The sequence below is a fragment of the Myxocyprinus asiaticus genome, chromosome 20 (assembly GCF_019703515.2).
Source record: "Myxocyprinus asiaticus isolate MX2 ecotype Aquarium Trade chromosome 20, UBuf_Myxa_2, whole genome shotgun sequence".
NCBI lineage: Eukaryota > Metazoa > Chordata > Actinopteri > Cypriniformes > Catostomidae > Myxocyprinus > Myxocyprinus asiaticus.
The window spans coordinates 19,825,246-19,851,098 of record NC_059363.1 but is presented as its reverse complement, the minus strand read 5'-3'; the positions used below and the strand labels follow the sequence as shown (position 1 = coordinate 19,851,098).

Sequence of the window (25,853 nt, the reverse complement as noted above, 5' to 3'; positions counted from 1 at the left end):
CTATGATATTAAATTTTTTTTGAATATCATAGAAATTTAAATTTGTAATATTTCCCACCAGATGGCGCCATTTTTCTCATGTATAGCCTATGGAGCAAATACATTCTTTTTTCCTATTTTCTGTTTGCTGTATTATAGAGCACTGCAGGCCGATCGAATAAATGAAAAATTGTGTGGGTGTGTTGGTATGGATGTCAGAGTATGTTTTGTATGCGTGTATTGAGAAATGTGTGTGTGTGTGTGTGTGTGTGTGTGTAAAAAACAATAGTGTCATTATGTAAATAAACTGGCATTTAAGGAGTCAAAATCCTGAAAATTAATGAATATTTGGTAGTTATGATCAGGACTGATGTTAGTTGGCTACTATATCTCTTAAACAGAATACGCTGCTTATCAGAAAAGGGGTTGTTCTTGAAAATATATTTGTCTTCCAGATAACCAAGATATAAATTGTCATAATCTGGGGCCATGGTGGCACCCATGGCTGTGCCTTCAATCTGTGCCCCCCTTCAATACTCCAATGCACTAGAGGGAAGCGTATACATTAGGGCTGCCGGGTTTACATTAAAAACTACACTTCCCATAATTCCTTGCTCACCAACACCTTGGTTGGTCTCTATGACAGTCTTGGTATTGTTGTTCAGTAGATAATCATAGATGGATGAAGAGTTTAACTGCTTTTCTCTTCATGTAGCCATTCACAATAAATCACTCTTAGATATGCTGGAATGAGCCAATATTCCTTTCCTGTTCGCGGACTCTCTTCTGTCATCTGCGGCGGGCTGGATAGTTCAGGTTCGGCCCAGCTCAATGCTGGATTCTAGATTCTCTCTGCGTGGCTACTTGTCATTTGCATCTTTGTGGTTCCGAAGCCGGTAAAGCATGAGAAGGCAGCGGTGGGGCAGCTGCCCGATCCGGATACAGGCGGCTCTGAGTCTGATCGCAGGCTTGATGGAGGAGAAGCGCCTGTAACAGCATCAGAAGAATGATTTCACGATACAGCCGACGGCCTGTATCTCATAGCCTTGAGATGTGCGTATCACGCTCAGTATTCACAAATACACAGGCTGTGTCTCAAAACCTAGTGAGCTGCTTACCAAGACAGCATTTTTGGGCTGGTGCTACCTGTGCAGACCGGACGCTTACTAGGTTTTGAGACCCATCCATAGTAAGTGCGCTTGTGAGTCAGGTAGCATACTTCTTTTCTAATCACTCTGAGGTGGTGTTGCTATTAAGAGCATTTTCAATGCAGACCTACTGTGTGACGTATCACTAGATAGATCTTACTATATCTTACATTTTAGTACAAATGTGCTTTTTCTGTCAGTTAGAAGAGATTTGCGCCAATTAGAAGTTGTCCTGTATGATCTCATGGATCTTCGTTCTCTCTCTCGGTCTCCTGGTTTTTGGTGAATCTATAGCCGTGGGTTGTCCCGCAGCTGTCTGGACCAGCATCCTCTTCCAGAGGAGGCAGATGATGGTACTGTGCATCCTCCCAGACCCCTGCATGATCTACAGGAGGATATGTCCTCATACAGCAGGTGAGTGACTGGTCATAATCACATGCATGTATAAATACTTTGTCAAGTCATTACCAATTCTTTTTAATTTGAATATGTAAGCAGGAGTTTAATTGGGATTTTGGAGGTGGAGGAACCCTTTCATGTAGGGTAAACATGTTATGTAGAATAACCCTGTGATGTGGGGTAACCTTATAATGTGGGGAAAGCCTAAGATAGGGGGAACTGTATGATGGGGGAACCCTATGATGTGGGAACCCTGAGATGTAGGGGAAGCCTATGATAGGGGGAACCATATGATGGTGGGAACCCTATGATATGGGGAAACATGTACATGTTATAACCAGAGGTTGCATTAAAAAAAAGTTTTATCTGTCACTCTGACGGACTTAGTTGTAAAATTTCCATCATGGTCTATTTTTATCCGTTATAGTTGTTTTAATTTTATAAGAAGCCTACTACATTCAAGAGCGTAGCATCCATTATAATGGCATACACAGTACATGAAAATGGATGGGCTTAAATTATATCTTTTTTGACTCCCCAAGCACAAGTCTGGTGAAACCAAGGAGTTCTAGGGTGAAAGTTTTACCTGCCTGATTTTTAAACTTTGCCGGTTATGTGGCGCTTCAAAAGGAAATAAATGTCCGATCGGAATATTTGAAAATGTGCATATAGACAATTTCACAATTTCATTGAACTTTTTCAGTGTGCCTGATATCACAATAAAGTGTGACAGATGAGAAGCATGCAGATCTCTGAAGCTCTAATGCAGTTACTTCTCTAAAATTACTGACAATTCTGCTCTAAATGTCTGTGCTTAGATTAAATGGAATTAATTGGTAGAAACGAAGCACCGCTTTTGTTGTGGTTTTATTATACTTTTTTTGCGCTTTATTATAATAAAGTAACACACTAATCATGCAGTAAGACACTAATGTAATGACTTATGTGTGCAGTCATTAATTCGGAGACCCTCTCCTCGAAAAATACGAACACAATTTGTCAAAATTGATGGATATTATCAGATGTTAATAGTGATGGCGCCTGTTAATAGGCTACACATCTTAATACTAGGCAATAAACAGCAGGAGTGTTTGTGAGAGAGACAGAGAAGTCAGAACTGATGCACTAGGTTAAATTGTTTTTACATTTTTTTTATCTCTCAAAATGACGGAGAGCATTTTAAATGATCTATCCGACTGAGAATTTTTGGTTAACGCAACCCCTGATTGTATATTGTAATGTTATTAAGTCATTGTAAATGTTCTAAAACACTAGTTATAGCAATATCTTACCTTCCATTCTCTTCTTTTTAAAGAAAGTGAAAAGAATTCCTTGAACTGTTCTCTTGGCCATTTTTGAAGGTGCACGAAACTGACGAAAGCTGGCATTACCTTAGGAAGCACTTAGGAATATTAAATTCTTTAAAGTCTGTTAGTTGTCATACGTAGAGAATTAAAGTATTTTATTTGGAGGATTAGTTCTAAGTTATACCTGCTGTACATGACACAACTGATCTAAAGGGGATGGTAAGGGTAGTATTATTAGGGGGATGTCATTTCTTCAACAAGGGGGTTGGGATCCTCTTACATTCACCCCATCAGGCTCAAATCGAGCTCTTTGTACAGAGCTATGTTAACTTATGTTTCACATGCAATATGTTAGCTATCATTTTGGCTAAATATTCAGAGACAGACCTTATGGAAACTGTTCATTCTCATACACAGAGGTTATTGTCATGGTTTTAATACATTTGAATACAGCTGATATTGTTTCAGTAGTCATGATGTTTGAATTTATTGAATTATGAATCTCTCTCTATAGGTCTGAGGAGTCCTCCGCTTCATCTGTCAGATCAGGATGTCGGTCAGTCACCACAAATGACACTGCTCAGTCCTGGTCTGGTATCCATAGTTACACAGGCACTGGCATCTCCACAGAACGCAGCTCTGTCATCTCTTGGGGCTACGATGTGAGTGATAGAATGATGACAGCAAGCATGATGATGATTCAGTAGCTTCCACATGACTCATGTTGAAGCTGTCAAATATTGAAGTCTATGGCGTAATTAGTACTTTAGCCGGAGCATGCACCAACAATGCAATGCGCACAAAGACAAAGACCACATCTGCGGGTCAAGGGCTTGACTATGCTGATGACAAAATTAGCGTCACGCATACTGTGCGCAGAGCAATCAGCAATGCGGAAAACCGAAGTATACTCAGGCCTTAAGTCCTCCTTTTATTTTCCGCAATCTTATATTGCATCAATTGCCAAGACTCTTTTCTCTTCTAGTCCAAATATGTTTTCAATGTTTACTGTTCACACCTCCTGACAAACTCTTAAAATTCAGTCATGCTCTCTGCAATGATTGTCATGTGGAGGGCAAAGCAGGAGTCCTGCTTGATGCCCCGAGTCATGTGAAAGCCACTTTAGAGACAAGTATTTGCATCACTTTTGGTGTGAAAGGGCCATTTGTCTGCAATTCATCTTACTTTTTTACATCGTGTTTGATGTGAAACATCCTTAATAATGCAAATGATCTTTTACTGAACACAATTCATAGCCAGTTGTTCACAGTCAGATATGATAGAGACCAAATATAGGGAATAAAATGTCTTTTATCTTCTCCCACTTTCTCTCTTTTCCTGTAGGAATTTGATAAAGCCGCCTCTAGGCAGGTCCAACAGATGTTTGAAGAGATTGATGAATTGTTGTATGAGAGGAGAGGTGAAACTCACCTCAAAGGCCTACAGGAAGAGTGTCATGAGTGGGCATCACGATTCCCACACCTACGGTACATGCATATCCACATGATCAGAGCATAACAAACTGTGGAAGACGGCTCCATATTTTCTGATTATTTGACCTGTTTGGGGCATTTGTTTGTAACAGGATCCTTGGAACACAGCTGGTGTGTCCTACAGATGAAGGGTTCCAGTGGTATGCTACGCCTGCTCACACGCTCATCTCATCCATTGGAGGACAAAACCAAGAGAAGACCGCAAAGGAGTGAGTTTTGTGTGCTTGAACCTTTAAGGGATAGTTCACCAAAAATGAAAATTTTGTCATCATTTACCCTCCCTCATGTTCCAAACTCATATGAATTTCTCTCTTTAATGGAACACAATAGACAGTAGGGGGAATGTTAGGGACCGACAGCCTTAGTCACCATTTACTTTCATTAAATGGAAAAAAGATGCAATATAAGTGAATGGTCACTGAGGTCATTCTGCCTAACATCTTCTTTTGTGAAGAAAGAAAGTCTTACAGGTTTGGAACAACATGGGGCTGAGTAAATGATGACAGAATTTTCATATTTCTTCATTTTCATGCCTCTGTGTGTGTGGCAGGTTGTGTGTTCAAGGCCGGAGGGCTGTTTTGTGTCGGCCATCTGTGGAGGTGACCCACCCTAGTGCCACACCCAGCTGTAACCATGGAGATGAGTTGCCCAGGATTTTGGAAGAGGAGGGGCTGATAGAAGAGTATCTCGCCTTTGACTGCCGGGACTTGTGAGTGTGTGTGCACGCAATTTGTGTGAATGTGTAAGAGATGTTTTCACATATATGACAGATGGTGATATGTAGGTTGGTTTTGAGCATAATTAATGTGCATCTGCCTGATATTTGTCCATTTTTTTTTTTAAATGCGTGAATGTGTGTGTGTCTAGGGATGAAGAGTGGGAACGCGAGTACATTAACAGAAGGCAGAATCACTGCCTGCCCCCTGTCTCACCCTATCGATGTCGTCGGGAGGCGGTGCTTGATCTGCTTTTTGATGATGTGTGGCGTGAGCTTATTGGCTGGATGGAGGAGCTGGTACGCAGGCATTGGGAGGGTTTTGTGTCAGGTAGGATGAATTTTCAGATACTTGTACAAGTGGTATGGTTAGATTATTTTGACTTATGTTTTATAACAATAACACAATTAGAGGTATTTGTTCTGAGATGCACTTTGTGAACTGCATCATTTTATAATTTTATGCCTCATTCTACCAAGCAACCTGGTGTGTCAGCATTTGAGTATTATTATGGTATAGTGACAATGAGGTTGATAACAATTAATATATTGAATAATAATGTCTCTCTGACTCTCTCTGTCCATCAGATGATGAGAAGAATGTCGTGGCCCTCAGCCCTGCATGCACTGACTCCCAGAATCCTTTTCTGCTGCTATCCACTGTCTCAACAGTGCTTCCGCCATTGTCCCAGATCCGAACACAACAGCACACAGCTAGCTTTCAAGCACAGGTTAGTTAACATCTCAAGAGACTGTGGAATGGGCGTGGGCAGGCTTGGAAGGTAACGGAATACTTGTAACGGCGTTATGTAGTCAGCATACAAAGAATGTGTAACTGTAATCCGTTAGTTACATAAAAACCCAACGTATTCAGATTACAGTAACATTTTGGAAAAATTGGGATTACTAACAGGAGAACAATTTTTAATTTATAACAAAAGAAACAAAAGATCCACATGACATAATATGATATAGACCGCTGCTTGCTTTAGTGTGGTACAGATGCTCAGATGCGTGGTCGACATCTCTTCTGGTTCTCTCTCGGGATTCACATGTCACATTTGCAAATAATACCTGTCTCACATAGGGCTGTTTTATCGCAATGGCCACTGGAGGAAATTTATTATTTTCGTAGAAATTTCAACATTCTTGTCTCTTCAAAGGAGAAAATTTCAAAAGGAAACAACATGACAGTTCAGTGCAATTTATGCCTTCCAGCTGTGAAGATACTGTCATTTTCCAATGACCTGACATATAATTTAAAGAAGCATTTTAAGTTAAGACCCAAATGAAAATCACGTTAGCTGGGTTGGCTAAAATTAGTCATAAGTGTTCCTTAACAGTTTGCCATCCGTTGATCGTTTTCGCGGGAGCAGGAATAGCCAGTACTGTGACACGAATTGCGCATCATTGATGGTACGGCGAAAGGAACATGTTTCGTATTAAAATGGAGAAACAAGCCCCGCCCCATGCAAATGACCTGTTTTCCCGTAGCCTATACTGTCGAAACTTCACTGTCACTTCTCGTTTCCTTAACTACAGTTGAAACTCTACAATTGTTCTCTGAAATGCTTTTGTGGTGTAATGACAACAGCAATAGGGGCAGCGTTTCTTTTTTTTTTTTTTTTTTATTAAAATTGTACGCATAAATACCAAATGAATTGAAAATTTGAACAGTTTTCCTATTAAGGAGGCAGTATCCCTGTTTTTCATGTTTCTTTTCTTATATAATAATAGCTACATCACACATAACATTATTCGAACATGGTTTGTTTGCATCCAGAATTCATAATAAAAGAGATAATATTGCTTTTCTCTTAACTTTATTTACCCATGTGACCTTGAGGTAATCTAAAAGTAATTAAAAGTAATCAGATTACATTACTTTCTTCTAATTAGACTAAGTTTAAGGTAAATTCGATTAGATTGAGGTAATTGGATTAAGTTACTGATTAAATATTTACTAAGTAATCAGTATTTGTAAGAGAATACATTTAAAAAGTAACCCTCCCAACCCTGGAGGTGGGGCAAATGCTTTTGGGCTGCCCCTCTCTACATGGCTTCTTACTGAGAATGTAAACTTTAACCACTTAAAATCATCTAGAAAAAAGATTTTTGATTTATGATTTTTAACTTTTTTGCTGTAGATCGTTTATAGCTGTACAAGTTCAGAAAATGTACCGACTGAAATATGGATAATCGATTCAGCTTTTAGCCTGAGGTTTCAGGAATTGTGTGTGATGTGTTAGGCAGCTGGCCTGTTTTAAAGGTAGTGTTATGCTACCGGTAATGTCCAGCTGCAAACCATCTTTGGGTAAAATAGAACAGTAGCTTGTAAAAAGAGTACACACGCTGAATTTGAGATAATCAAAGCACAGCTCTAAAAAAAACCTAGCGAGCTCCCATACTCTCATATGCCTACATAGGCAGCTGCTTTCTAGGCAGCATCCTAACTGAAATTGAACCACCACATAGTGCTGTTTCTAGGCATCGGCATGTTAGGCGGTCAACTAGGGTGCCACCAGCTATGGGGGCGCCAGTGAGGAGGCACCACGCCTTCCACCACAACTAACCCAAACCACCGCCAGAATCTCCACCTTTTCTATATAAAAAATGAATGAATGTGAAAGAATGCAAGTGTTGGTTGATGATTGCCACGACCAAATGTTTGCTGTAGTATTTAAAAAACTTTTGTCAAGAAAACACGATAAACTGTTTCGTTCACATGTGGAAATAGCATCTAAAGGTCAATAATACATCTCAATATCCTATTAAATATTTTGAATAATCATATCATCATTCTAATCTAATGCGTTGTCATCGCAGCTGTATTATATCCTGTATGAAACTTTTTTTTGTTTTTTTGGATTTTTCCCCTTTTTCTCCCAATTTTGGAATGCCCAATTCCCACTGTGCTTTTAAGTCCTCGTGGTTGTGTAGTGATTCGCCTCAGTCCGAGTGGCTGAGACCATCAACCCATGCATCTTATCACATGGCTTGTTGAGCGCATTGCCACGGAGACATAGCGCATGTGGAGGCTTCACGCCATCCACCGCAGCAACCACGCTCAACTCACCATGCACCCCACCGAGAACAAACCATATTATAGCGATCACGAGGAGGTTACCCCATGTGACTCTACCCTCCCTAGCAACCGGGCCAATTTGGTTGCGTAGGAGACCTGGCTGGAGTTACTCAGCACGCCCTGGGATTCGAACTAGCGAACTAGCGAACTCCAGGGGTGGTAGCCAGCATCTTTACCATTGAGCTACCCAGGCCCCCATCCCGTATGAAATTGAATTATAGGGCAAGGTTTACCAATTTTAAATTTGTGTAATGAAATGGCAATAATATATAATATTTTTGTTTTTGTTCGGTAATTAATTAATTTAATTTACTTAATTTTTTTTTAATCCAGAGAATGTTACAAAAGTAAACTATATAATAATTTATTATAATGCAGACTTAGCTAATGTGTTTTAATAAACCATGTTGAAGCTTTTCTATTTTATTATAAGATTTGTGTTTATTTTTTATTTAATACATCTTGCGCCTGCAAATTGGTATTATTTAAAAACACACTGTAATAATTATACAGTGGAGCAGTAAGTGAACACATATTTTGCCATGGAGTGAACACGAAGTCATGGTTTTTATTATTAGTGAGTGGGGAGCGAATGGGGAGAGAGAAATGGTCAACCAGGAGTCTCTATAGAGAGTAAACTGGAAAGCAGTTACAGACACAAAGAAAGAAGTGTTATTCTTAAAATAAAAAGGTATTCTTTCCACATATTCTGATGTTCCACATATTGGAAAATATTGTGGGGTGTGTCCAGTATGGGCGCCAATAGTGATCTCGCCTACGGCGCCAAAATAGTCAGAAATGGCCCTGCCACCACACAAATAGTGCACGACTTTGATGTTAGCATTGCAAAACGGACAATCCGTTACACTAATAAGCAAACATTTACACAGAACACAAATACAAATTTTAATTAGATAGAACTATTTTTTGACTGCTTTTTAGTATTTATAATTTTGGCCAAAACAAACGTACTTAATTTTAGCACACTAGGTTTTGGAACAGAGTTCTTGGATCATTCTCTTTCCATAATAATGAGCATGAATATTAAGGAGAAGGCACTGTCCAAGAAACTAACTTGTTGGAATAAATCCCATCATCTCTCATAATTGATTTTTATTGTGTAGATATACAGTAAGCCTAGTTATCGTTGACAGAACTTCACTGCTTTGTGTCCTCACTGTCTTTACACAAACTTGCACATTATCGAAACACGAAATTTTCACTGCTGTCGTCATTTGTCTTCAGCTTTTTTCCAGGCTTTCAATTCATTAACCTTTTACCTCCTTTTTTCTGTTTTCCTCTCTGTCCCTGTTTCTGCCTTTCTGTCCAATCATCCAACTGTCATCTATTTTCTCACTCTCTATATCTCTCTATTTCTTTTCTCTATTTTTCTATCTCTGTTTCCTCCATCTTCTTTCCAAAGAGCTCAAAGTCATGGGGTTCAAAGCACAAGTCAAGACGGAAATCCAAAAAGCAGAGAAAGTCATCGACTGTATGTAACTCTCTCATGATAACAACACATAAACGGAGAGAGTTTTCTGTCTGTTGGCAGGTTTCTCTCTCTTTCCCAAACTTGTCTTTTTTTTCTAACACACAGGCCACTGTTTTAACACTGTCGGACTTATTTTCAAGCTTGTCTTATTTTTGTGAAGATGTTTAAGATGCTTGTTTCCTGCTCTTGGTTTATTTCTCTTCATTGTCTTTTTTCTGTTGCTTGCATCTGTTTAACACATTACTGCATGTTGTGCAGATGATGGATGTCAGATGTTGTCAATGCAGTCTCTGTGATCATGCAGACATGTGCGTTATATGAAAATAATACAATGTAAAGCCTTTCAGTCCTTTGGATGTATTCCCCTTCAAACGTTTTTTCCCCCTCTTTCTCTCTCCCTTTCTCATTCTCCCCTCAGTCCAGTCGGGTACCTGTAGGGGCGGCCGTGACTCATCACAATCTTGATGACCTCATCATGATCCATGGCATTCCATTGCAACAAAGGAACCTGGGAACTCTGGACCGAATATCTCTGTATGAACACCATAGGAAATACAGAAAGGATCGTCAAAAATAAAAACAAGCTCTACTGTGTATATTTAGCAAAAATTCAAAAATGAAAAATATCTCATAATTTACTCACTCTCATTTTGTTTCAAACCTATATTCTTCTGTGGAACACAAAATTAGATCTTTTCCATACAATGAAAGTGGCTCTAAAACAATTACAAATAAATAAATAAACTAAATTAATGATCCAGTCTGTTTCTCACACAGATCTATTGTATGCTTAAGAAGAGTTAGTATATAGAGCATGAGTTGTATGTTCTGTTATGCCCCCTTTGTTATTTTTGGACCTTGAAAGCACTGGTCCCTATTAGGAGTGTAACGATTCACTTATCTCACTGTTCGGTTCAGTTCAAGATACTTTAAACTAAGCCTAAATCAAGAAAAGTTATGTTTGAACATTGTTTTACAAATTATAATTACTTTAAATGCAAAACAGTTCCTTCCCTGTAAAATTAAGCTAAAAGTACTGCTCTTAAAAGTGCTAAATGATCCATCAGAGAAAATCAATCAGCCCAGAACAGGGCAATGGAAATATTAGCTAATAATTCTGCTTACTGAAAATACAGAATTAAGTTAGTTGCATATGCTGCTTACACAATGTCATTGATTACATACAAATATTCTTTTAAAAAATGTAAATTTAATGGAAGTGCATGCTTGCTTATCTAGTTAAAAAACAATAATTTACTGATGATTTCTAATCAGACATGATATTTGACATTAGGGTCATATTTCCACATAGCATTATAATACATAATATTCAGTATTATATATAGTAGATTAATATGACATATCATTAAACCTCTATAAACGTAAATTTTTTTCTCATGCAGTCTGAACAGGTCGCACTTCAAACGGACATTCGATCTCACACGCTGAAAAGGCACGTCTGTCTCCCGCTCCTGGCATCATTTTCAGCTTTGCAGCTTCAGCCGAACTCATTGTACAACACCTGTGGCTACTAGTGTGCAATCTTATTTTAGGCTCCATGTGTGCAATTAAGCGATTTTCATTTGTTTGCCCCCGTTACGTAGGTGTGGGATGTCCAGCGTATTGCATAGAATAGACGCTATAGTAATTAAAAAAATAGTCCAATACCCACGATGCACATCGTCAAATTTTTAACCGTGATGTATCGTGCCGTTACACCCCTAGTCCCTATTCATCATCATGGTATGGAAAAAAGCAGTGTATCATTAGTGTAACAGACTTTGAACAACATAAGTGTGAGTAAATGTATTGAAATTGATTTTTTTTATTTTTGGGTGAACTATCCCTTTAAGGGTTTTGTACATTATTTCTACAGTATTCTCTCTCTGACTTTAGGGACTCTGAGGAGAAAGTGTCTCATCGCCCTGGCTCTAGTGTCCTTCCCGCCAGTAAACCCCACCGTGCCCTGGAGCAGAGCACATCCTCTTTGACACGCCCTCCTCAGTCGGCACGGCGACGGAACCCACCTCCTCGCACTCTGATGCCATTGACCTTGAGTGTAACGCAGCCCATCACACCCGGGTCCATGGAAGAGGTGGTTAGAGGGACAAGATTGTAAGGGTTCCATTTATAACAACTCTTTCTTTCTGCAAGGCTCGTTTTTATCCCCTCTTTATCTCTGTCTCTTTTCACTCTGTTGCTCATGAAGCCCTTTCCCTAGCAATAGTTTGTGTGTGTCAGATTTTGCCTACATTGTGGGGACCAAACATCCCTATAAGCAAAGTAAAACCTGAAATCACCTACATTGTGGGGACATGTCACAATTGCTCACAAGGAAAACTGCTTAAAGACTAGTTCACCCCAAAATTAAAATTCTCTCATCATTTACTCAACCTCATGCCATCTGTGGAGGTGGGGGCGTGGTCGAGCACCGATTTGTGAATGGAGAGCGAGATCGGGAGATGAGAGCGGTAAGGAGTCCCCACCTGTGGGTGTTATCTCTAACAGCTGTTTGTGTTTTGCAGTGAGAGCGGAGAGGGATAAAAAGGGGCAGTCCAGACCGAGAGGGGAGAGAGAGAGCCGAGCCTGCACTTGTGTGTGTGTGTGGGCATCATTAGCGTGTGCTGAAAAGCATTGGAGTGAGCGAAAATAAAGATTTCTTTTGAGTTTGATTCGCCATCTCCCGCTTCCTCCTTGAGAGAGTGAAAGAACCTTGTCACACTTGTTCATCCCAGATGTGTATGACTGTCTTTTGTCAGCAGAACACAAGCACACAGATTTTTGGAAGAATTTTTCAGCTCTGTAGGTCCATACAATGCAAGTGAATGGGTGCCAAATTTTTTAATCTCCAAAAAGCACATATAGCCATCATAAAAGTACTCCATTAATTAATTAACTGATTAATTAATGTCTTTTGAAGCGAATCACTAGGTGTGTGTAAGAAATAGATCTTTTTTTTACTAAAAATGTTTGCTTCCGGCCAGCTGTGGTATGCATGTTCACGAGGCTGGAGTTCAAACACGTGGAGCTGGCATGTCGGATCCCTCGGCTGGTCTGAAATCGGCAGGGGAAAAATGTGCTCTGCACACCCTCAATATTTTTAAATGAGTCAATGGGTGTATTGACTCAGCAAGCTGCCATAGCCTCAGTCGCTCAGGATCATAGGGAATAGATAGGGATAGAAAATCTGTGAAAAGTTAGTCTTTCCACTTGTGATGATACTCGCAAACATAATCTAATGTTTTTGGTTGAGGCATCCAGGATAAGCACACGCAAGCACCATTTTGAAAAAGAAACAGATTAAAATACAAATCTATAGCAAAACCAATTCAGCTTCTGTGTAACATTCCACCTCCTCTGTTGTAAAAAACACTGCGCTTCCATATTTTTCGTGTTTCACGCGTCAGTTCTCGCGTAACTTGCCAACGCACTTATATTACGCGAGAGGCTGCGTGACCTCGACTCTTGTGAACGTGCATACCACAGCTGGCAGGAAACAAATATTTTTGGTAAAAAAAAAAAGTTTTAAATATTTATCTATTTCTTACACCTAGAGTTTCACTTCAGAAGAAATTAATTAATCTACTGGAGTCGTCTGGATTACTTGTATGCTGCATTTATGTGCTTTTTGGTGCTTCAACATTTTGGCCACCATTCACTTGCATTAAATGGACCTACAGAGCTGAGACATTCTTCTAACAATCTTTGTGTTGTGCAGGAGAAAGAAAGTCATACACATCTGAGATGGCATGAGGGTGAGTAAATGATGAGAGAATTTTTGTTTTTGGGTGAACTGTACCTTTAATGAAAATCCAAACAGTGCAAAAAGTTCCTGAGATTGTTTGGTTTAGAGGCAGTGCAGTATAAAAGCAAAAGAAGTCAGACAAATGTGTTTGTGTGTTTCAGGACAACAGCCAGTGATCGTTTGACCTCACCTCCAATGCCTATAAGCAGAAATACTCTCCTCCCACCCATTGGTGCAGGAGACACAGAGCACACACACTCTGGACAGCACTCCCGGCTTATGCAGGTGCTTTAAACACAACACACAGAGCCATTCATTCGTTAGCAATAACTATTTGCTTGATAATGTCCAGACTTAACAATAGAAAGATATGATACAAATGGTTTTACTGTGTGTCTGCTTGCTCAAATGTGTATATATGGTTGTGTGTATGCATGTGTGTGTGCATCTACATACGTGTGTGTGTGTGTGTGTGTGTGTGTGTGTGTGTGCAGAAACAGAGAGGCTCCTCGAGTCGGGCTCACAGTGCAGTGACTGACGAGGGTGTCAGTCTGCAGCCCAGAGACAAACTGCTCCAGCTGGATGTGTTTTCCAGACCCAACACTACACACACCTTTAGGGTGAATCTCTCTCACTAGTGCATACATATACAGTACACCTGAGCAAGCACATAACATGACCTTTAAATCTTCAGAAGACACTGATATATGTGTGTGTGTGTGTTTATGTGTTATTCATAGGAGTGTCTTGGTTGTTTTTCAGTCGGACACCCCTTATCGCCGTTCATTCACTGGAATAGACAACATTGGGCAGGGACGACCTGGCAGAACATCTGTTGGCATAGGTTGGTGCATTAACACAGAAATTACACTTCCTGAAAATGTATACTGTAGATCTATAAAAACAGTGTGCCATATATATCACCCTCTATTCACTGTGTGTGTGTGTGTGTGTGGGTGTGTGTTTGTGCAGATTCTCTGGGAATTGGTGTGACTGGAATCAGTTTGGGCATCAGCAGCAGCTCCTTCATAGACTCATTTTCCCATCATCCTCTCGGCCACTTCCCCATCGAGCATGAGGAGGAGCCAGATGCAAAAGCCTCTCAGCCAGGTCAGTGAGAATCAGTTTGAATCTGCTGTTTTATTCATGACACCAAAAATAATGGCAGAAAAGAATTGAGGTGCCTTAATGAACAAAATAATAATTGTTACCTCCTGAAGGAAATTCTATAGCTGGCAAGGCAGCAAAGTTAAGAAGTTAGATAGATGTAAGAGAAAAGACCAATAACAAATCAGAATGCAAATACTGTATTATGTGTTATAAATTGCAGATAGTTGTGAAGAAAAAAAATTGAATTTTGGAGGAATATCAAGATAGGGCTGCCTTGCAAGCACTGTAGTAAGACTCATGCATTGGCACCTCAAATTCAACCTTTCTCAGCACTCATGAATATTACATAATTTTTTACTTTAGGATAATGATGAAAGGAGTGAATTAGAGAAAGGAAGTTATTTATTATTCTGGTTTATTATCAATCTATTATTTAATATTTATTATAATTAATCATAAACTACCATTCTCTAACTCAAGTGTCTGAGTGCCAAATGTCTAAACTTTCACAGCCATATCTCAAATGAAAAATTCGTTACAGACATGCATTAGCGAAATGATTATGTGAACATTATGTGGTAACACTTTACAACAAGAATGTATTTTTAAGTTAACATGAACTAACAATAAACAATACAGTTACAGCACTTAACCTAGGTTAATGTTAATTTCAACATATACATTTTTTAAATAAAAAGTTAAATTTATTAAAAGTATATGTTAACATTAGCTAATGCATTATGAACTAGCAATGAACACTTGTGTTATTATAGTTTAACCAAGATTAATAAATGCAGTTAAAATATATTTTTCATTATTAGTTCATGATACTTAATGTTTTATTACTTATGTTAACAAATAGAATCTTATTTTAAAGTCATACTTTTCAACACTTTCAATTAGTTATTTACTTGTGTTGTTTCTTTTGAAGGTGCACTCAGTAACTTTTTGTTTGTCATCTTAGACTTACAGTGACACCTAGTGGTGTGGATGCAGCATCATTCAAAATCAGTAGTTTTCAGTTACAGATGCCATTGTAGAAATTCACTATTCACAATTAGCCATGTTACATTTTTTTCCAAGAGTGAAAGTGTCCAATAACAGACAGTTACTGAGATTAAGCATGTGACTCTTAAATGACAGCCTCCATGAGGGCACCCCTGTCCCATGTAGAATAAAACAGCTTTTATAAGGTTACTGATATAACTAGAGACCTCATCTCATGTGAGAGCTCATGATTTTATACAAATGTAAAAAAAAAAATAAAAAAAAATATTCTTTAGGATTAAAACTTTTTTAATGGGGAAAAAATTACTGAGTGCACCTTACCTAAGAAATCATGTAGTCAATGTTCATATTTTTGTCTCTTTCTCCCTTCTTCTTAACATTACTGGTCCCAGTGTCTGTTCCAGCACGCTCCCATAACAGAGGCGGTACGACGGCACGCAGTAGCAGACCAGGGCTTTAACACACACACACACACACACACACACACATACACACACACACACACACACACTTTCTCTCCCCTCCTTCTTTAAACCAAACTCACCTCAGCACTGATGCAACTTTTCTTCAGTACTGACAGACACTTTATATGTCTGCTGAACTTTTGTATGACAGTCCGTTTGGGCGTAAAATTGATTTATGAACCACTATTGCTATTATTGTTGTATTCATATTGTTGTTTGAAATTTTCTAGAACCCTATTTTTGTATATTGGATTATTCAGCTTCATATGGCTGCCAAATACAGAAAACTGTCTATCTCTTACATCTGTAGATGTACTGTACATGCTGTACTGTATGGAGTAACACATTTTTATTTTCCCTAATGACGGCTCCATGAGGCCTACATGGAATTTCTATGCAGGTTCATAAAAGCAGGGTTTTCAGCACTATAGCATCGTAAGTGTAGGAGATAACTTTTATTGCCTGGAAGTTGCCTTTACTGGAGTGTTCAAGATTTCTTCAGCTCTAGAAATCACATATGAATTTCAAAAATGGGTTCTGGAACATGCTGAAGAAGATACTCTATATATTATAAAAAGAAGTTTAGTCATCATGATGCAACTGCAACAACTCTATCCAGTGAAAACAAGTTGTTAAATTAGTTAATGCCTTTACACTGGATATTTCATAGGTTTGTAAGAACTATTACTGTACATGATTCTGAGTTTTGCACATGAAACCATCCTTGAAGGTTCCGCAGTTGGAACCCTCTTTACTGTAAGACGTCATTGCTTAAAGGGATAGTCCACCCAAAATGTTTAATTCTCTCATCATTTACTCACTCTCTTGCCATCACAGATGTGTATGACTTTCTTTCTTCTGCAGAACACAAATTAAGATTTTTAGATGAATATCTCAGCTCTGTTGGTCCATTCAAAGCGAGTGAATGGTGGCCAGAACTTTAATGGCCAAAAGGCATATAAAGGCAGCACAAAAGTAATCCATACAACTTCTGATATCTTCAGAAGCAATATATAAGGTGTGGGTTAGAAATAGATCAATATTTAAGTCCTTTTTTACTATAAATCTCCACTTTCACATTCTTCTTCTTTTGTTTTTGGCGATTCACATTCTTCGAGCACATCACCACCTACTGGGCAGGGAGAATTTATAGTAAGAAAAGGACTTAAATATTGTTCTGTTTCTCACCCACACCTATCATATTGCTTCTGTAGACATGGATTTAACCACTGAAGTCTTATGGATTACTGTTATGCTGCCCTTATGTCCTTTTTGAAGCTTCAAAGTTCTGGCCGCCATTCACTTGCATTGAATGGACCTAAAGAGCTAAAATATTCTTCTAAAAATCTGTGTTCAGCAGAAGAAAGAAAGTCATACACATCTGGAATGGCATGAGGATGAGTAAATGATGAGAGAATTTTCATTTTTGGGTGAACTATCCCTTTAACATTCTGATTCGGTGATCATAGAATGTCGTTTGTCACATCACAACTGTCCCTTTGAATAGGGTTCTATTACCACACCAGAGCCTCATTGTAGGAACACTACGACTTTGTTATTCAGAGGAAAACAATTCACTTTCCAATAAGAGGGCAGGCCAGTGCCTGTTCTCAAGTTTCTTAGTTATTAAAACGATCGGTTATTCAGAAAATAAGCCTTTGTGATTGAGCCTTAGTCCAGTGAGCCATGTACGTAGAGCATGCAGTGTTTGTCTTAACGAGAAGAACAGGAAAGTGTGTATTATTATTGCATATAGGTCTATATACTGTACAAACGCACACAGAGAACAACAGAGTTCAGGGTTCATTCAAATAACTACTGTATTTAAAAAAATTTTTGGCATGAGGTGGACTTCACAGGAACAAAATAAGTAAGGTCTAATTATTAAAACTGTCATGACAATTTGGTTTCTTTGGTGCCAGGAAATTCTGACTGGTAAAACATATTCTCGCAGATAATTTTACTGGCAGATATTGAATGTGGCTCTTACAGGTTTGTAATGTTTATGTGGCAGCTTCACTATAACAGCATTTTATTGAAATTGTACCAACTCTAACAAGCATTGATCCTCTGTTTTAACTGAGCATTTACATTTAGCGTATTTGATTAATGTCTTGATTAATGATCTCAGTGAGTGAGTATTTCATTTTATCTACTTGTATAAATCTATCTGGAGATTAACCATGCTCAAAAGCACATATTATGAGAGAATAGGCCATGAGAGTCATAAGTTTTCATGATTTGAGAGATGGACTCCTCTACAGCCATACTGAAGCAATTTCATAAGTAGAGGCACTGTTCTCACCTACGTCATCTCTTCATACCCCAGCCTAATGCCTCTGCCCTTAAGACAGATCCAACAATTCTTCACTCAGCTCGGCAAGGACAATCTACATTTGCAGAAGTTGTAGCCATAATTGAGTTCTAGAGGTTGTTTTGTCAATTTACTAGAATTCCAGTAGACGTTCTGCTGTTTGACTGCAGACCACAGAGTTTCATTGCTGCTGATGATTTGAAGTGGGCAGGTTCCAAGAGCCATGTCACCTGAATCAATAAGGCACTTTTCACACATATGTATATAGATTTTTTTTATTTTTTTTCAAGTGGACGTGAGGTGAGAATGTTCGATTTGATATATACTGGACAGGAGTGAATGTGTGTGTGTGTGTGGACTCAGTGGAGGTGACACAGCTCTTGGAAGGTGTAGCACTGCTTTATCTTAAGATTTCCCCTGAATGTTTACCTCTATAAGATAAATGAGAATGGCAATTTAAAAATAAAGGAGATTATTTGAGTAATATTGTCTTTTTCTTTTATCTTTGACATTGTAACACTGCATTAAAAAAAAAAGAAAAACAAAAACACACACACATTAGCTTATCCTGACATCGTCATAACAAAAATCTGTTAAAGAACATAATATTCTGTGAAATAATGTTGTTACATGGGAAAAGCCCGTTTTTAAGCTTAAACTTATTTATACATACGAAATCAACTTCAAGAAAACAACAGGGACCTGATGTATAAAAGTTGTGTACGCACAAAATGGGCATTGAAATGTGCGTAAGCAATTTCCCACGAACATATAGTGATTTATAAAAAATAAACTTGGCGTAAATATGTGCGCACCGTCCGGACAATCTTGACTGTGCAGATAAGGCTTAACGATTACTTCTGTTTCAAGTGCTTAACTACATACTTTTTTTTTATTCTAAATGTGAATTAAATGAAAATCAGGGTTTATAATCAGTCTGTTCAGTTCATTATTTGTCCAGCTGGAGTCGCCAATTCACACACACCAGTAAAAGAGTGCGTATGCACAGTCAAGATTGTCCGGACGATGCGCGCATATTTACGCCAAGTTTATTTTTATAAATCACGATATGTTCGTGGGAAATTGCTTACGCACATTTCAATGCCCATTTTGTGCGTACACAACGTTTATACATCAGGCCCCAGAAGACTCGAGAGGTGAACTAATAATTTCTGTTTCCTGTGTGTGTGCATAGCATACGGCTGTCACGTGACAAAAGAACTAACGACTAGGACCAAAAGAGTTGAAAGGTGAACTAATAATTTCTGTTTGCTGTTCAACGCCTATGCGGTTTTCATGTAACAAACGAACGGAGGTTGCGCAATGCGCAAGCGCGGCCAACACAAAATGAATGAATCACTCTCTGAGACTACTCGTTCTTCTGAGTTACATAAAAGATTTGAATCGTTCATGAACGACCCATCACTAGCACAATCTTCCGCTGGCTGGAATTTATTAAGGGAACTATGCGCAGGTTCTGGCGTACGTACGGTTTTATAAATCTGGATTTTTTTTGTTTTTTTTGTTTTTGTTTTGAGCGAACGCAAAATCTGACTTTTGTGCTTACGCACACTTTTAGCAAGAAATCTAAGCAGAGTTTTATACACGAGGCCCCTGGAGGGCAAAACATCCTTCCAACATGACAGCCAACTCTGGACCCTCTATAGCAGCGGTTCTCAACCTTTTTTTTACTTCAAGGCCCCCCCACTGTCCAAGACAATATTTGAAGGCCCCCTCACCCAAAACTAGACGTGTCTGATTAAAATATTTAATCATGGATTAAATATAATCGGTCAAGTTACATCATGATGGCGCCGCGGATGGCTGCCTTGGTGTGGAGCACTCCTATTGTTTTGTTGTTTTTGTTTGTTTGTCCTGTGTTTAGTATTTTTCTAGTCAGTTTTACCATAGACGAACTGCTGAACATTCGACAGCATATACCAGACAATCTTTTCCCGGTTTTTGAATATTCAGACATTTCGCTGGACATTTTAGTTGGAGGCGCAGCTCTGCTGTTCAAGAGACGCAGGCGAGTGAGACGAGCAGGTGCGCTGGTCAAACTCCGTCGGCGCGGATTTTGAACAGCGCTGCCGAGTATTCACTTAGCGAATCTCCACTCTCTTCCTAACAAAACGGACGAACTACATCTCCTCACCCGCACAAACAAGGACTTTTCAACCTCTGCTGCCTTGTGCTTCACAGAAACCTGGCTGAGTGAAGCCATACCGGACAGCGCGTTACATCTGCCGGGCTTCCAGCTGTTCAGAGCGGATTGCATTGCGGAGTTAATGGGGAAAATGAGAGGCGGTGGAACATGCTTTTATATCAATGAAAGTTGGTGTACAGATGTAACAACGTTAAAGAGGATGTGCTGTCCTAATTTGGAAGCACTCTTTATTAACTGTAAGCCTTTCTACTCGCTGCGGGTGTTTTCCTCATTTATTATTATTATTATTCAACACAGCGCTGCAACAGCTGACTGATCAAATCCAAGACACAGAACAACAATACCTGGACTCAGTTATTATTATTCTTGGGGATTTTAACAAAGCAAACCTCACACGTGAACTTCCCAAATACAAACAGCGCATTACATGCCCCACCAGTGACAGGGACACACTGGATCATTGCTACACAACAATAAAGGATGCATATCGCTCTGTCCCTAGAGCAGCTTTGGGACTCTTTGATCACTGTCTGGTTAATCTTCTTCCAACCTACAGGCTGAAATTAAAATCAACCAAGCCAGTATTAAGGACTGTAAAGAGATGGACCAATGAAGCAGAGCGGGAACTACAAGCCTGCTTTGACTGCACTGATTGGAGTGTTTTTGAGGCTGCAGCCACAGACCTGGATGAGCTCACAGATACTGTTACATCATATATCAGTTTCTGTGAGGATATGTGCATTCCTACTAGGACTTATTTAAAGTTCAACAATGACAAACCGTGGTTTACAGCAGAGCTCAGGCAGCTTCGTCAGGCCAAAGAGGATGCTTACAGGGGTGGGGATAAAGTCTTGTACAATCAGGCCAGGAACACACTGAACAAGGAAATCAGAGTGGCTAAAAGAAGATACTCTGAGAAGCTGGAAAACAAGTTTTCAGCTAACAACCCTGCATCAGTGTGGAGTGACATGAAACAACTCACAAATTACAGGACTCCTACCCCAAACCCTGTGGTGGATCACCAACTGGCTGACAACCTGAATGTGTTCTACTGTAGATTTGATAGGCCCAATCTCACACCCCACACCCACTCTGACCTTCACTTCACACAAACACCAACAGCTCCTGCAGCCCCCCTCCTCCCCCTCCTGCTACTCAACCTGCACTTAAGATCTGTGAAGATGATGTTAGCCGGGTCTTTTGGAAACAAAAGACGAGGAAATCTTCAGGCCCAGATGGCGTCTCACCAGCGTGTCTTCGATCCTGTGCTAACCAGCTGGCTCCCATCTTCACACAGATCTTCAATAGATCACTGGAGCAGTGTGAAGTCCCATGCTGCTTCAAATGCTCAATCATTATTCCTGTCCCAAAGAAACCAAAAATCACAGGACTTAATGACTACAGACATGTCGCCCTGACGTCTGTGGTCATGAAATCATTTAAGAGACTGGTGTTGGCCCACCTGAAGAACATCACTGGACCCTTTTAGATCTCCTTCAATTTGCTTATCGAGCAAACAGGTCTGTGGATGATGCAGTCAACATGGGATTGCATCATATCCTGCAACATCTGGACAGACCAGGGACATATGCAAGGATCCTTTTTGTGGACTTCAGTTCTGCTTTCAACACCATCATCTCAGCTATACTCCAGAATAAATTACACCAACTCTCTGTTCCCATGTCTATCTGTCAGTGGATTACCAGCTTTCTGACGGACAGGCAGCAGCTTGTGAGACAGGGGAAACTCACTTCTAGCACCTGTACAATCAGCACTGGTGCCCCCCAGGGATGCGTGCTCTCCCCACTACTCTTCTCCCTCTACACCAACGACTGCATCACCAAGGACCCCTCTGTCAAGCTCCTGAAGTTTGCAGACGACACCAGTGACATCGGCCTCATCCGAGATGACGATGAGTCTGCATACAGAAGGGAGGTTGAACAGCTGGCTGTCTGGTGCAGTCAAAACAACCTGGAGTTGAACACACTCAAAACGGTGGAGATTATTGTGGACTTTAAGAGGAACACCCCAACACTGACCCCCCTCACCATTCTAAACAGCACTGTGGCAGCAGTGGAGTCATTCAGGTTCCTGGGCACTACCATCTCACAGGACCTGAAGTGGGAGACACACATTGACTCCATTGCGAAAAAGGCCCAGCAGAGGTTGTACTTCCTTCGCCAGCTGAGGAAGTTCAACCTGACACATGCACTGCTGATACAGTTTTACTCAGCAGTCATTGAGTCTGTCCTCTGCACTTCAGTAACTGTCTGGTTTGGTTCAGCCATGAAATCAGACATCAGAAGACTACAAAGGACAGTTCGGACTGCTGAGAGGATTATTGGTTGCCCCCTGCCCCCCCTTCCAGAACTATACACTTCCAGAGTGAGAAAAAAGGCTGGAAAAATCACTCTGGACCCCACTCACCCTGCCCATTACGTTTTTGAACTGTTGCCTTCTGGCCGACGCTTCAGAGCTCTGAGCACCAGAACCGTCAGGCACAGCAACAGTTTTTTCCCTCAGACTATCCATCTCATGAACAGTTAAATTGCCCCATTGAGCAATAACTATGTGCAATACACAGTTTAGTCTTTTTTATATTTATCTAACACATCCAACCTCTTCTGCCATTTCATTCCTCTGAGAAAAAAACAAAACAAACATTTGCACTGTACATAACAGATTTGTATTTGAACTGTACATAACCGATAACAGACTGTATTAGATTTGCACTACCTATGTGTATGTATGTATGTGTGTGTCTGTATGTATGTGTATAATTAGTTTTAATTTTTGTATTATTATTATTATCTATGTCTTGCTGCTGTTTTTGTATTGTTTTTGTATTGTTGTACACTGGAAGCTCCTGTCACCAAGACAAATTCCTTGTATGTGTAAGCATACTTGGCAATAAAGTTGATTCTGATTCTGATTATTTTTTACTCTAGAAGTTTCAGAAAGAGTCTGTTTATAATTTGTAATAGCATTTTTATTTTTATTTTTTATTTTAAATTTTTTAAATTAAGTTGGATTATTTTAATTATTTTAACATTTCTTAATTTAAATTAGTTTTAAGTCATCTTGAGGCCCCCTTGGAAGTGTGCTGAGGCCCCCTAGTGGGTCCCGGCCCCCTGGTTGAGAACCACTGCTCTATAGAACTGCAGCACAGGCCTGTCAATTTTCCATCTGTTTCAAGTCCCGACTAAGTTTTGGGCACATGCAATCCATATACAGCACCCGCCTCAGTATTTCAATCACTGAAAACAGCGAAGTCCCTGCCAGATCTCCACTTTGGCTATGTTTATATATATGTTGTGGAGAATCCCTACCCTTACACTACCACCAGGATGAAAGCGTACAAAAGTACAGACAGTTATATGTATTTTCGATCTGGATGGGTCAATAATGCTGCCGTTTGGGACGTGAAGGACAAGAAATTCTTCATTGTCAGAGCAAAGGTGAGTGCTAATTACCTAACGTTAGTTTCAGGGTCATGACTGTCAGCGTTCTAGGGCAGTAGTGACAAGGCAGTAATATTTTGGTTAGGTTAACCCAATATCTTATGACATAAGTCCAATCAAATCCAGATTTTATTTTATTTTTTTCAATGTCAGGTAAACCATTCCTACAGTTAAAATGACCCACAATTGACAGCCTGGGTTGCTGTGGAGAAGGAGGGATTGGTGCGATTTGGCCACTGCACTCGTATGGCAGGGGTAGGAGAAGTGTGTTCACATGTAGGTGCCATACTCTACGCTTTGCTAGCAGCTGTGAACAAACTGAGTGCCACTGCATGCCTTGATGAGGCCTGTATCTGGAACGAGCCTAGTATGGCAGTCATAAAGACAGAAGGGTATGCAGAAGGGAGCCAGATAGCTTTCACAAAGGCCCAGAGAAAGAGATCTGCTAATGGGTGTGGTGACCTCCCCCCTGCCAAGATTCCACCTCCAACACCAGATGAATGCACAGCATTCTACAATATGCTACATACTGAAAAGGAACCTGTCAAAAGCTCAATTTTGTCTGTTTCCCTGGCCATGCAAAGAGGTACATACCTTTTCAATTGTAGTGCCGTGTGATAGAAAGGGAGACAAGACTACAATCAAAACATGCCATGTGGTTTGACCAGAAGGCAGGAAGGGTGACGGCGTCAAACATCCGAGCAGCCTGCCACACTGACCCAGACAAACCAGCTGTCTCCCTGCTGAAGAAACTGTGCTATCCTGTGGCCTACAAGGACCCAAACAACACACCACACTCTCTCAGGTATTCACATCCACTTCACACTGGATGAAAGCAGCACACAAAAAAGTGGAACTCAAAATTCCCAAATAGGCCAAAAGTAACCACAAAAGCGATGGGGAGGGAAACGATGGCAATGTGCATAAAGGTTTTTAATACAGCATTATTAATACAGTGCTTTCAAAGCATTGTAGGCTTATACAAAAACACAAAGCCTTAAATCTACATACGGACCACTTACATAGCAATGTGTTTCGAGTTGCACTCTTTGTTGCCTGAAAAAGAGTGCAACTCGAAACACATTGCTATGCAAGTGGTCTGAATGTAGATTTAAGGCTTTGTGTTTTTGTATAAGCCTACAATGCTGTGAAAGATGAGTATTTTGAGGGTGTATTAAAAACATTTCTGCACATTACCATGGTTTCCCTCCCCATCAGTTTTGTGATTTACATCCACTTGCCTTATCACCTTGCTGGTAAAATACAAATGATCGAGATAACACATCTGCTAATAAGGATGTAATTTGGAATGATGCCTCAGCAGTAATGATACTGTGATATGAGCAGTGCACATTGTTGTGGTTATAATTTTTTACTTTCATTTGATACTTAAGGTGTACAACATTTTTTCTGTTTTTAGATGGGGCACTGAACATAAGGGAAAGGTAGTTGAGGAGTACACCAAGATGATGGAGAGCCACTACACCAACCTCACTGTAAGGAAGGGAGGGCTGGTCATCAACCCTCAATACACATGGTTGGGGGCATCCCCAGACGGCATATTAACATGTGACTGCCATGAAATGGATGTGTTGGTAAAGGCACCCAGCAGCCTTCAGAATAGTACTTTGATGGAGAAAAGCAAACAGGATAGCACATTTTGTCTCCAAGAGGTGAAGGGTAAACTTTCATTAAAGGGGGACCATCAATACTTCTATCAGGTGCAGACACAAATTCATCTGACACAAGCAAGCTACTGCGACTTTGCTGTCTGGGGACCAGGGAAAGGAGGCAAAGGGGAAATCCACATTGAGAGAATTCTGCCTGATACTGACTTTTTTGAAACCATGTGTGAAAAGGTTCACACATTTGTCCAGAAATGTGTCATTCCATAGCTAGTAGCAAAAGTGTTTACAGCTCCTATTCTAGCCAAACCATCTGAAGGCAAGGGCTGTTAAGACAGACT

The 25,853-nt window shown here is 39.9% G+C and overlaps 1 protein-coding gene across 3 annotated transcripts; it reads left to right on the top strand.

The window, feature by feature from the left end:
* Positions 1-356: 356 nt before the first annotated feature.
* LOC127411552 (protein FAM149B1-like) lies at positions 357-18,743 on the top strand. Of its 3 annotated transcripts, none has more exons than XM_051647227.1 (16): positions 357-1,032; positions 1,422-1,541; positions 3,348-3,495; positions 4,178-4,320; positions 4,419-4,535; positions 4,877-5,035; positions 5,194-5,372; positions 5,630-5,772; positions 9,550-9,618; positions 10,037-10,152; positions 11,515-11,733; positions 13,525-13,648; positions 13,858-13,983; positions 14,126-14,207; positions 14,336-14,473; positions 15,874-18,743. In XM_051647227.1, exons 1-16 carry the CDS (start codon positions 986-988, stop codon positions 15,939-15,941), a joined length of 1,998 nt encoding a protein of 665 aa, XP_051503187.1. In that variant the 5' UTR covers positions 357-985; the 3' UTR covers positions 15,942-18,743. The 3 variants fall into 3 exon arrangements, with proteins under 3 accessions (XP_051503187.1, XP_051503189.1, XP_051503188.1); XM_051647229.1 differs by having other exon boundaries at positions 14,104-14,207; XM_051647228.1 differs by lacking the exon at positions 9,550-9,618.
* Positions 18,744-25,853: the final 7,110 nt, after the last annotated feature.

Coding starts and splice junctions, on each gene's coding strand:
- LOC127411552 (XM_051647227.1), top strand. CDS start 986: ATGATTTCACGATACAGCCGACGGCCTGTATCTCATAGCCTTGAGAT. Junction 1,542..3,347: donor GATATGTCCTCATACAGCAG/GTGAGTGACTGG, acceptor CTCTCTCTATAG/GTCTGAGGAGTCCTCCGCTT. Junction 13,984..14,125: donor ACACTACACACACCTTTAGG/GTGAATCTCTCT, acceptor GTTGTTTTTCAG/TCGGACACCCCTTATCGCCG.